The 12,324-nt window shown below is 48.4% G+C and overlaps 1 protein-coding gene across 2 annotated transcripts; it reads left to right on the forward strand.

Annotated features, from left to right (window-relative positions):
- The first annotated feature begins 3,789 nt into the window (after positions 1–3,789).
- Positions 3,790–9,531, forward strand: RNF227 (ring finger protein 227). 2 transcript variants are annotated; one of them, XR_014783993.1, is made up of 3 exons: positions 3,931–4,564; positions 7,718–8,551; positions 8,671–9,531. XR_014783993.1 is itself a non-coding variant. In XM_084806682.1 (2 exons), the coding sequence occupies exons 1-2, from the start codon at positions 4,000–4,002 to the stop codon at positions 7,768–7,770; spliced, it is 618 nt and encodes a 205-aa protein (XP_084662808.1). In that variant the 5' UTR covers positions 3,790–3,999; the 3' UTR covers positions 7,771–9,531. The 2 variants fall into 2 exon arrangements, 1 of the variants encoding a protein (XP_084662808.1); XM_084806682.1 differs by having other exon boundaries at positions 3,790–4,564; positions 7,718–9,531.
- Positions 9,532–12,324: the final 2,793 nt, after the last annotated feature.

Raw genomic sequence — 12,324 nt, forward strand, 5'->3', positions numbered from 1 at the left:
CTGCTGCCGCAGCTGCCAGGGCCACTAGGGGAGCCTCTGCCGTGGGAAGCTGCCGCCGCCACCAGCTCCTAGGCCCTCTGGACACGTGCCAGCAGGGGTCTTGTTGTTCCGGGGGATGGGGGGAGCCATTTTTAAAATGACTCCCAGTATTTCCGGAAATACAGGGAGTCACCAATTTAAAAATGGCTCCCCCCTCTGGAACAACAAGATGGCTGCCGGCGCACTACCATAGGACCCAGGGCTGGGCGGTGGCAGTAGTGGCGGCAGCATGGGGCTGGGTTTCCAGATCGGGCCAACGTGCACCTAAGCACTTCAGAGCAACCCGATTCGGTTCGGGCTGCTTCATGCACCCTCCACCTCACCTTGGAGGTGGCCCGAAGCAGCCCCTTTGACTCGGAGCTCAGGCTTCGTACCGAAGTGGTGCACAGCCCTACATTATGCTAGTTCAACATCACTCTCCCAAAGCACCGGGATTGGAGATCCCCGATAAAGCCGTTCACTGTGATTAGAAGCTAGAGCTGCCAGTCACAAAACTACGCTTCCTCCTCTCGCCCACCCTGGTGTCTTGCTTATATGGAGAACTTGGGGAGAAGTGTATCAGTTTTTGGAGACACACGGTCTCCGTGTTCCTCCGAATCCCAAATCTTCCAGAGTGTTCAGATTTGATCTGCTTTGGAGGAGCCCACTTTGATTCGGGTATCTGCAGAATCTGTCCAAATCAGCCCAATTTGGTTTGGGATTCGGCCAAATATAAAGCACACTTCAAGCTGGTTCCCCTTGTTGCATTCCTTAAGAAGTTGTCTCCCGACTATTTCAACATGTCGCCAGTACAATAAAGCAGTTCCGCGATGTTCAGGCCAGCCTCTTGGATCCCCCCAAATCTGTCCCTGAACATATTTGTTGTTCACTTCATCCCTGCTGCTGTCTGACACAGAGACAAATCTTGTCAGACTCAGCCATTCCCAGCTGTTTCAAATTCCCTCGTGATAGCCAGGTGTTTAATTTCCTTGTCAGAGGTCATTCCAGCTGCCAAGAATGAAATTTGCATGAGCTTCTGTCCTCAACCGGTTTGATGGCTTCCTGTTTACTAGAGAGATGTTGCTTCTTCCCTGCCACTGTGCACAAGGACATCACAGCATCCAGATAGCCCTGATCCATTGCCATGTCAAATCGACCTGGAGCTCCAAACTGGGAGTTAAGGGGCGAGTCCTCTTATGCTTCCGGGGCTGCTCTATACAGCACCAGACACAAATTTCAGAAGGGTAGCTGTGTAAGAAAAATGAAAGAATCCCATGGCACCTTAAAACAGATTTATTGGGATGCCAAATTTTATGGATGATAGCCCATTTTATCAGATGCATGAAGCACTATCCTCAGTTGGCAGGGATGGTTATAGAAAAATGTAAAACAATAGGGTCAAAATGCCATGGAATGCAAGATGTAAGGCTTGTGGTACCTCTATGCAAAACTCCTACACAGAGTGCTCATTCACAACAGCATTAATTGACAATAACTCAAATCTTCCCAGCTTTGCTATGCTAATTTAACAACTGTAGCTGTAGAGAAAACCCTTGACTGAGTCTACATAAATAGAATAAATCATGCTGATAAATTCTAGTTCAGTGTCATATACAAGTTATAGAATACTGAACTAGAATTTATCAGCAAATTTGTTGCAAAAACATTGCTAATGGCGGTGTGAAAGCAGCAATGTCCATCTGGGGTCACCAGAGAAGAAGCTGAAGGTTCCTCCTCCCCCCAGTGACCCCCAATTGCAGCCTCCCCCAACCTCAGTGTGTGTGTGTGTGTGTGTGTGTGTGTGAGACTCCCAACCGACATCAAAGGGGGGAAATGTTGTACACCCCTGATGTAAATAAAGGTTATTCAACCGAAGTATCTGACTTTCACAAGGTCTTTCCTCTGGCTCGTGGTAGCCCTCTCCCATCATGAAAGGTACTGCATCATAGGAATCCCATAATGCAGCAGGTTGAGCAAAGGCTTTGGTGGTCAACCTGTCCTTGTGGAGAGAATGGGTGTGTAGGGACAAAAACCCACCCTTCTAACACACTGTAAAGGGATGAGTAATCCATGGCATTAGGGAGCACCAGAACGGGGATGAAGTGTGGATTGGAATGTAGCTCAGTATTATAAGAAAGCCTAGTAATGAAATGGCCACAAATGAGGCAAGCAGAATTAAGTAAGAATTATGTGGATTTGTTTCTCCTTGAACTTCAACTTCCTGATACATAAAACAAGGATTGTTGATTCCAAACTTTTTTAGATAATAGTTATGTCTTTCTGACAGCTGGTCCCAAGAGGAATGTAGAAGCTTCACACTGGAAATATTGCCACTGTAAGGAGGACAGTGCTGAAGGCAAAAGCACAGTCTGGGATCGAAGGGGTGAGGGGATGATGTGCTATGGGGTCAAGAGTAAGGAGACATTCCCAGTTGAGACAGGTGCTGCGTGCATCTTCAGGCACAAGTACACAAGAAACATGCCTTCTGAGCGCGTGCGTACGTGCACCACAGGGTCAGCTTAAGACCCAAAGGGTAATTTCTCGTTGAAAATTCTGCTGACACATAGAGGAACCAGGAAACAGCTGCAATGCACATACTCTGGGGAAAAACCTCCAGTTCTGCTTTTTCTATTCGCTGGCAGCTGGGTGGGAGCAGCTGGCTTTACAAGTCCTCTTGACCAGCCTGCCAAAGAGCTCCAGCCCTGACCTCATCAGAAAGTTCTCCCTAGCAAGGTTCCAGACAGACATACAAACAGAGTGACTCATGCCAGGGAAGGCAAGCAAGTTCTTGACACAACTTGCCCCGCGGAGAGCCCCATCAGAGCAATACAGATTTAGCCAGCTGCAATATCCCCTCCGAGCCTAGGGAAAAGGACCCAAACATCCTGCATCCCAGGATACTGGCAGGCACACAGATCCAAATCTTGTTAACTGTTCCAGTTAATCTTATTTGTCCAGGGCATACTTTGGAAGGCCCAGGCCCAGAATTTCCGGGACCTGCAGCCAAAACACTTCAAACTTTCCCATTACCTCAGAGGGTTTCCCCTTACCTCCCCTGCCCGCCCCCAGTCCGTGTCATGCCCCTGCCAGTCATCCATTCAGAGGAAAAGACCTTCTCAGCAGGCAGAACTTTTAACCTCCAAGGAACCAGACTGGACTCCTGATCTGCCCATTGCCATGTCCCTCCTTTTAATAAGCCCTTACCCACAAACTTTGTTCTCCCTGCAGGCTTTCATTATTAGGCTGCAGAGCAAAAGGCCCCATCCATTGGCCAGGGGAACCAAGGCTGGCTGGATTGTGTGCCTGTTTGGTATTACTGCAACCTGTGGCAAGCCACTCGGAGAATCTTTTGCAGGAAAGCCAGGATTAAAAACTCGAAAATGACTGCTGTCTTCCCCTACCCCCAAGAAGCTGAGAGTGGTATGTGTGGTTCTCTCCCCACCCGCAACTTGGCTGGCAGACACCGGCTGGCCCAGGGTCACTCAATGCACGCCTTGACTGGGGATTTGAACCCAGGTCTCCTCACTCCTAGTCCAACTACACTTAGCATTACTGCTCAGGTTGCCACTTGGGCCTTTCAGTATCCTGGCCCAGGCAGAAATTAAACCGGTGAAGCTGCGCTTCATCATTTTTCTCTCCTCGCCGGAAGCTTCACCGGTTTGATGTCTGTCAGGAAGCTGCGTCTCTCGTCACCACGCCTCCCCGCCCTCAAATTCAATCCCCCGTCGATCTTCTCCCGCCCTTTCCTCCCCGCCACGAAGCGGGCGAAGAGCGCGTCCGCGCGCCGCACTGGGGGCCCGCCCCTTCCCGCTCCGCGTTGGCCGCGAAGCAGAGGGGCGGGGCTGGAAGAACAATCGCGCCGCGCGCGCGCTCTCCACGCGTCTATATATACAGGGCGCCGGCGAGCGGCGCCGCTCAGTGCGGGCTGGCTGGCGCCTTGCGAGCCGCGAGGAGCGGGCGGGGGAAAAAAGCCAGCGCGCGATGGTCGGGGAGGCGCGCGAAGGGGGCGCGGCCTCGGCTGCCGCCGAGGAGGAGGAGCTGGAGTGCGGCATCTGCTGCATGCCTTACGACCGCTGCGGGCGGGCGCCGCGCCGCCTCGGGGGCGCGCACGGCTCCTGGAAGCCCTCGCGCTGCCGCCACGTGATCTGCAGCGCCTGCGTGTGCCAGCTGGCGCGCGAGGGCTGGTGGGAGGAGGTCACGTGCCCCTACTGCCGCGCCGTCACGTCCCTGCGCGAGCGCGGCAGCTTCCTCGCGGCCGGCGTGCGGCGCGGGAGCGGCGCGGGCCGGCGCCGCCTGGTGCTGCCGCCCATCGACGCGGAGCTCTGGCAGCGCGTCGTCCGCCTCGAGAAGGAGGAGGCCGGCCGGGGCGGCGCGCGGGGCGACGAGGACGACGAGGACGAGGCCGAGGCCGGGCGGTGGCGGCTCTGGAGGGCGCTGAAGAGGCTCCTGAAGGGGGGCGCCGGCGGGGGGCGCCCGGCGCAGGCGCGGGGCCGCCGGGGCCGGAGCAGCGCCGCGCCCCCCCGGCGGCGGCCGCAGCCCGTCAACCGTGAGTGGCGGGGCAGCCCTTGGCGGGGCTCCGTTGCGTAAGGAAGCCGGGCGGGGGAGCGGAGGCCGGGCAGCCTCCTCGACGCGGGGCCGCGGCGCCCGTCATCCCTGGCCAGCGCCAGGCTGAGCCGCAGTTGACCTGCCAGTCCGCCCTCCCCTGTTGGCCGTGCTGGCTGGGGGTGATGGGAGTTGTAGTCCAGCACAACGGCGGGGCACCCGGTTGGGGAGGGCCGGCCAAGAGCCTTGAGGCTCCTGCGAAACCAGCCTCACCCAGCCAGGTGCCGTTCTAGATGCGTTGGCGCTGCAGCTCACGCCAGCCCCAGGCACCGTGGCCAAGGGGGGCGGCCGGGGGTGATGGCGGGGCCTTAAAGACGAACACAGTTAATCTGTAACCGTGGCATCAGCTTCGGTGGACTGGAGTCCGCCTTGCCAGAGGCATGAAGTGGTGTTCTCAGTTAGAAGCGGGCGATCGAGAGAGAGAGAGATGCACAGATATTTGCATCAAAAACTTGGCGCCTCGTGCAGGTGGGAAAGTGGGCTCTCGTCCACAAAACCTTATGGCGTAATCAGTTTGTTTCTCCCTAAGGCAGCGCAAGACTCAGTTGAGGCGCTTCCAGACAGGAGCGCCACCAATCAAAAGCCTTTATTTTATTAAATGTGTATACCGCTGAATTCATAAGAGATATGAATTATAAAGATATCTTGAATGAGCTTCCACCATGCATTAAAAACGTGGTTGTTCAGGCAGGCATTTGGGGTGGGTTAGGGTAATTTTAGAAATGTGATGTTTTTGATGTTGGATTTTATTGTTTTGAACTGTTTTTATTGTTGTACATAGCCCAGAGTGGCTGGGTGACTCATAAATTTAATAAATAAATAACTCTTGAGTGAGCAAGAACAAATTGGATAACGTGCAGATAAAGCAACACTAAAACCAGTCTTTTAAAACAATGGTAAGCGATTGTGCAGCTCTTTTACTTCCTGGATGGATTTTTTCTGGTAAATAAAAAGACAGAGGAGGTGGGAAAACGTGTTAAGGTTGCTAATTGTAGACAACATCATCTGGCTCCCCTCTTAAAATTCCATGAATGAGGCAGGGCAATTGTACAACAAAAGTTTTGTCTGGATGCACTCCTTGTTTTTGTTGCAACAGAATAACACAGCTAATTGTCTAGAAGCTATTATCATTTTGTCTTATTTGAGAGTGGGTGTATGTCACAAAAGATTATACTTTTTCTGCATTTGAACTATTATTTATACATATAGGCAGATTTTGGTGATTAGTGAAAATATGATTGATCAACTAAGGTTTATTTAATCATGTGGCAGCCGGCTTAGTATAAAAAGTATTTCCTTGTTGGGTTAGGTTTGGAGCAGGATTATGCCCCCCTGTTCCTGCCTTTAGTCTGTGTGTTCATGAGCTCTTTTGCACCCAGCCTCTGGATGGGCTCTGGGCAAGAGCTGAGCAATGTATGCAGATCAGGATGGGGACAGTTGTGAGATTGTGCTTCTGTGCCTCAGTTATCTCCACGTTTAGTTGCTTGCACAAGATTATACATGTTTGACCATAAAGAAAGCAGCCCACCTATATCAGTGATTGAGAACAAGGTTATTAGTACCGTTAACCTTCCATGTATTTCCTGTGATCTGAGACATAAGATATTTTTATTAATGTGCAACTTCAGTTAATTTATTTAAAACATTTATCTCCCCACCTTTCCATTTAAACACTCAAGTCTGCTTAGTATTTATTTAGTAGGTTTATATTCTGCTTTTTGACCACAATTCTCAAAGTGACTCAAAACATCTATAAATGAACCTCACACTTAAAACAAAAACATCCAGCTCCTCTTGAGCAGGATCTAACATCTGAGGTTCTCTCCCATGGGATAATTGGCGTTAGATGCCCCTGTGGCAGGAGAGGGACAGCCCAGCTAGAACAGAAGCATGTGTCTGGTGTTGCCTTCACTGGTCTCTATCTCTGTTGCCTGGATAAAAACTATTAAAATAAGAAATACAGTGTAAAACTATAACATATATGAAGATCTTCCTGTCTTTAGAATAAAAACTCAAAAAATTGGGAGCTCAGTGCATCATCAGTTTAACAGGGCCAGATGCCCATGGAAACAGAAAAGTCTTTGTGAGCTGGAAGGCCATCAGGGAAGGTACATGGGCTTTCCTTGGGAAGGTTCCACGGTCCAGATGCAACTATAGGGGGAAAAACCATCTTCTGTATCCCGGTGAGATGCAACTGAGATGTTGGTAGAACAGGAAGGAGCTTGCCCAGCACAACTTAATGAATAAATTTCATCATATCACGTGTATAACATGTACTGTTGTATTTAATTAGAATTAAAAGTCCATCCACCCCCTTAACATTCCAGTTGAGCATACATGCACTGGCTTCTTTTAAACTCTGTCCCCTGCTGCTAACCATTGAACATCAGTTTGTCTCCTATTAGCTAAGTGTGCAGACAACCCATGTTGAGTGAAATGAGCATTAGCTGCTTTATTATATACCTCAGTCCCTTCACACTTTGGTAATTGCTTTCTTGCAGGGCATGTCTGTCTGTTGGTAGTATGTATGTGGGGGGGAGTAGCCCTTTAGCAGGATGACAGGCTACAGAATCTTGTAGGTATATGGTTCAAGTTGGAGTAGTGATAGCACTGTGTGAGGTGTTACGTCACAGCCTTGCCTGTTGTGCTGCCATCACTTCACTCCTTTGGGATTTTTTTGCTGGTCCGAGAGAGAACATGAAGGGAGAATTGCCAAGTTTAATTTCTGACTCAAGAACGAAAATGGCCCAGTGGGTTAAAGTGGGGAAATGTAGACAGCGAGAGTTCTTGGAAATGTGAATCTCAGTTCTTGGAACTGAGCATGTGGTTTTAGTGTCTGTGTCAGTCCTTGACTTGACCTGTGGCTTTCTTCTTTGTTCCCCAGACAGGGTGTGGGTGAAGGGAGGATAGTTTTGAACATAGTTGTTTAGGTAAAATGCTTTCCTGCTTTAATGTATGGGTCCTGTGAAGGTGAAAAGAATGGGGCTTGTGCTGGCAGAAGATGTGGAATTGGCACTTCAAATATTTACGAGTGCAAAGTGAGGTCATCCTCATCGGTTGTTTACATCAGTGGCTCTCTCTTTTTTCTCCTTCACAGCCTACAATTCTGAAATAAAAGACTTGGCACTCATGACTTGCTACATCATCTGAAGAGTGTGGTTGGCTTGAATCAACATACTTTTATGATCTGCTACATCAGAAAAGTGTAGCTAACCTGCATCTACAAGAGGTGGTGAAGCCCCCTGGCTCCACACGGGATATTATTTCACTGCAGCATGTGAAAAATGATGGAGGTTGATGTGCTCTCCTCTCTGTTCCAGTTAACACAGAAGTTCCTGGAAGTTGCTGTACTTCATTAACCCACAGAGGCCAATGCAGACATGTGGCCCCAGAAGAGCTGCATCCCGTGGGCCATCACCTCTCAGGCCATGTGAAATGCAGCAGAAAGCAGCAGATACAGCGGAAGGCAGGGGGAAAAGACTTGGCAGTTCATGCCCAATCATATGGAAAGCTAGATGGCTCCTCTGCTCACGATTCTGACTTCCACTCCAATATGTTCAACTTCTCTATTGTCTGTTTGCCTTCCAAAACCCCAAGATTTTGTGCTCACCCCCACCATGGCAAAAGTAGGATGGATGTGGTAGAGATGATATGGCTAGGAAGTGGAATGTATGGTCTGACATTCAATGAATTCTATTTTCCTACTGTTAAGTAACATTTGCAAAACTTGGCATGGGGCATTCATTGTTTGGGGTGGGGGAAGGATGGAAATAGAGCTTCCTACAGTCTCTGTTTGTGTGCGTATTCAGCCTTCGTTCTTCAGTCTTGGCGGCTAAAAATATTTTATATTTGTCATTTTTTTGCCTTCAGAGAATGTAAATAACAATTAAATTTTGTTAAGTGGCTTCCTCAATGTTTCATCTTTGGTGTGGTGATACCTAATACCTCCGTGTGACCTGGGAGGCGCTCCAAAGTTTAAAGGAATAGAAATACATATATTTCTATTCCTTTAAACTTTGGAGCACCTCCCAGGTCACACGGAGGTATTAGGTATCACCACACCAAAGATGAAACATTGAGGAAGCCACTTAACAAAATTTAATTGTTATTTACATTCTCTGAAGGCAAAAAAAATGACAAATATAAAATATTTTTAGCCGCCAAGACTGAAGAACGAAGGCTGAATACGCACACAGACTGTATATATATATATATGTTTTTATTCCTTTAAACTTTGGAGCGAGCAAATTTCTGCCCAGGTAGGGTTCACCACAGCCTGTTTTGCCACATTCCCCTGCCTGAGCCAGGAGCACCTTTGAAGTAGAAATCTGAGCACAGTGTGCAGGGACAAGTGATTTGATAGAGGAGGGACCTCTCTTGACAGACAGCTCCTCAGGCTCAGCTGTCAAACCTGCCACATCACTTCACTACAGGCACATAATGCAATTCTTGGTGAATTAGGCTTTTTTCTGGTGCAGCCCATTTTTTCGATACTGAGTTGAGCTGGATTCCTAGTTATTCAGATATGTAACAAGTAAAATACTAGTTGATTTTGCCAAAGGTCATACAGGGGCTCGAGATACTTGACTCCAGGATAAATACAGGCCTTCTAATCCTTTGTGACAAGTTGGTTTGGTTTACATCTTCTCCTACAACCTGCAAAACTTTCTGTGAGCTTTCCCATTTTGGAAATCTCACATGTGAATAGTATGTATATCAGGAGAGGGGATGGATTTTCCTAGATACAGTTTCCTTGCCAGAAAGATCACATTTTAAGTGCTGGTTGTTTTTAATAAGCATTTCTGTGAAATGTATGTGAAGTACTTAATTTTATATTTATGATTTTTGTTCCAATTTTGTAATATTTTGGCAACTAACTTAATTTTAATAAAAACTTCAGATTTGAAATTATTTGGTGATCCCCTATTTATCATTAGAAAAGGCCCTTATTGATTCCAGGCACACTAGTTAAAGGAGCCCACCAATGGAATTTAATATGGTTATGACCTACATCTTGATTCTAAACCAGAGCAGCCGAGCAACCTCCTACTCCATGTCCAGCACTGAAACAGGCTACTGGCCTCTTAGCAGACGAGTAAAAAACACCTTCTGCCTAAGCCTTGCAGAGGACAAACTGCTCCATCCCCCCTCCACTGGCCCGCTATTTCCATGCTGGTTGTGGAGGAAAAGAGTTTCCTGCCTCAGCAGCTATCATGGAAACCACGTGGGTTAGCAAAGGACTAGTGGAGCTCTTGTCCCCAGCCTTGCTCAATCGCCTGCATAGAATTCCTGGTCACCTATGTCCACCGGGTGAGTTGTTAAATATAAGTCTGAGCATACACTGACTCTCCTGTTAACAAAACTTCATAAGTGGTTTTACAGAGGCAGAGTGATATCCTTTGGGTTAGACCTATGAGATGGTCCTCCTAAACCGCCTTAGGATGAGAAAAGGGTCTAATCCTGAGGGACAATGGGATCTGGAAGAATTATACATTCTGTAAGTAGGAAAAGAGCCAATCACAGGAGAAATGGCCAGTTCCTCACTCTGCCTTTGAAAGTACTTAATGTAGGTTTGGTTACTTTGGCATCCAGCATATCAGCCAGTTTTGAACTGCTGAGTATAAACTTCCTGTATGTGATAAGAACAACCCTCTCTGATCTCCTTTTTCTCCATCTGGCTGACTCACACTGAATTCCTACAGGTAGCACAGCTGCTTTCTTTGTTCCAGAGTCCTGATCCTGGTTATCCCCAAATGGCTGCAGTATTTCATCAATCATATCCTGTTTAATCACCACTTGGGACCTATGACCTGCCTGCCACATTGTTTGGGACAAGTGCTACTTTTAATGGACCTTGTGGGTGGCATCTGTGGTGACTCACTGGATTGCCCTCCCTAGCTCAGCACGACAGGGCCGGCCAGCTAGTTCAAACTTGGAGGGATGTGACTAAAGCTTTTGGTGGCCAAGGAGTCTCTTGTTTTAACACTCAAATTGGAAATTGCCCTGTGGTAAAGTATGTGATCAGGGCAACAACCTGTTAATGAGTCAACCTTAACATGTGAGCCATGAGCCTACAAATGCAAAGAATTTGGGATTTAGGAGGGGAAAGGTGTAAAACCAAGGTGGTGGCCTTTCTGGAAAGGACTGGTGGGAATGGATTCACTGGTCTTTAAACTGAATTTTCAATGGTCCTCTTGTTAGATCTTTGTTCTATTTTGCTAAGCAAAATATGTTCCAACATGGTTTCATGGGATCCTCCAGATAATTTTTTCAGAATTCAAAAAGCAGAGAAACCTATCCTGCCACTTAATGCATCAAGCTTTCTGCTACAGGCAGAGGCATAGCATTTTTACACCGCTTCATCATCCATGGATGTGGATATTTCAGATTGTTTTTTACTTGGTGTTCCTTCCTATACTGGTTTTATAAATTAAGTAGGGAAGAAACTATTCAGAATGAATACTTGAATATATTAATGCTCACATGTGGTAAGGTGTATATTCTGTTCCTGTAAATGAATCTCTGACCAACAGATGTGTCCCCGAAGTGAGACTGGCTTAATTCCAGAGATTAGCCCCAAATGATAACAGCCAAGCAGGCCTGTTAGTGTGGACCACTGGGACAGGTAATTCTCCAGTTACCTGACAGGGTTTGTGAACAGGGAAGGTGTTTACTGATGACATGAACCAGTATGTTCCAGTGTTATTGTCCCCATGAGTGTAACTAATGGAGTTCCCTTGACTAGGGAGAATTGTAGAGGGATTTATCTCTGCGCCTCATGAAAGTAACTAAATGGAGATGGAATGAGTACCATAACTGCTTTTTAAAATTATTCTGAGAATTCTTTCTGGATAGGCCATGGACCAAATATTTGAATCATCTTCAAAATAAGGCACAAGTTCATAGCCCCATTGACAGAAGTGAACATCAGCCTTCCCCAACCTGGTGCCCTCCAGAGGTGTTTGGACTACAGCTCCCATCATTCTTGGCCAATATGGATGTTGGCTGTGCTGGCTGGTGATGCTGGGAGTTGTAGGTCAATGCCTCTGGAGGGTGCTAGGTTGGGTAAGGCTAGATTGCAGGCCATTCATGGGATGTGTTTCAGCCATGAATTGGGGCCCTGGTTAGGCTGGTTTTAGCCCCTGTTCTTGAGGCTATGCATCCCACCCTCCAGGGCTTTGTGGGAAATTTAAAGTGGCAGCTCCAAGTTGCTAGGTGCTGCAGGGCCCAGGGCAGGTGCCAGCACGGCACTCAAGGTAGGCATGGTTGGGCATCAGCCGAGGACCCACACCCCAACGGGGGCCCCCTGACAAGGGCCCCCTGGAGTTGCTCCTCCTCTTCACCATTGCAGCCTGCATGTTCACCTGCCTCTCGATCTGGCCCAGACAACGGTGGTGGTGGTGAGGAGCAGCAGAAGCCACTGCACGTGAGCTCCCTGGCTCTGCCTGTCAACCAAGCAAGTGGTAGCAATGAGAAAGGAGGAGGAGCGACAGCCACCAGTGGCAATAGTGGTGAGAAGGTAGATTCACTGAGGGGGCCTGCTGAGGGTGTCTTGCCCGAGGGTCTGCAAAACCCTGCAGCCAGCAGTGGCAGCACTGGGACTTGCTGGGGCACTTGGGGGCATGGCAGCTGCCCTAGAATGCCACCTGCTGGTGCCAGGCCTGACAAAAAAGCAAAAGGGCTGGTATAACAGAGATGAGAATT

This window comes from Heloderma suspectum, chromosome 6 (genome assembly GCF_057233095.1).
Source record: "Heloderma suspectum isolate Gila_16-S chromosome 6, 16-S_ref, whole genome shotgun sequence".
Classification (NCBI taxonomy): Eukaryota; Metazoa; Chordata; class Lepidosauria; order Squamata; family Helodermatidae; genus Heloderma; species Heloderma suspectum.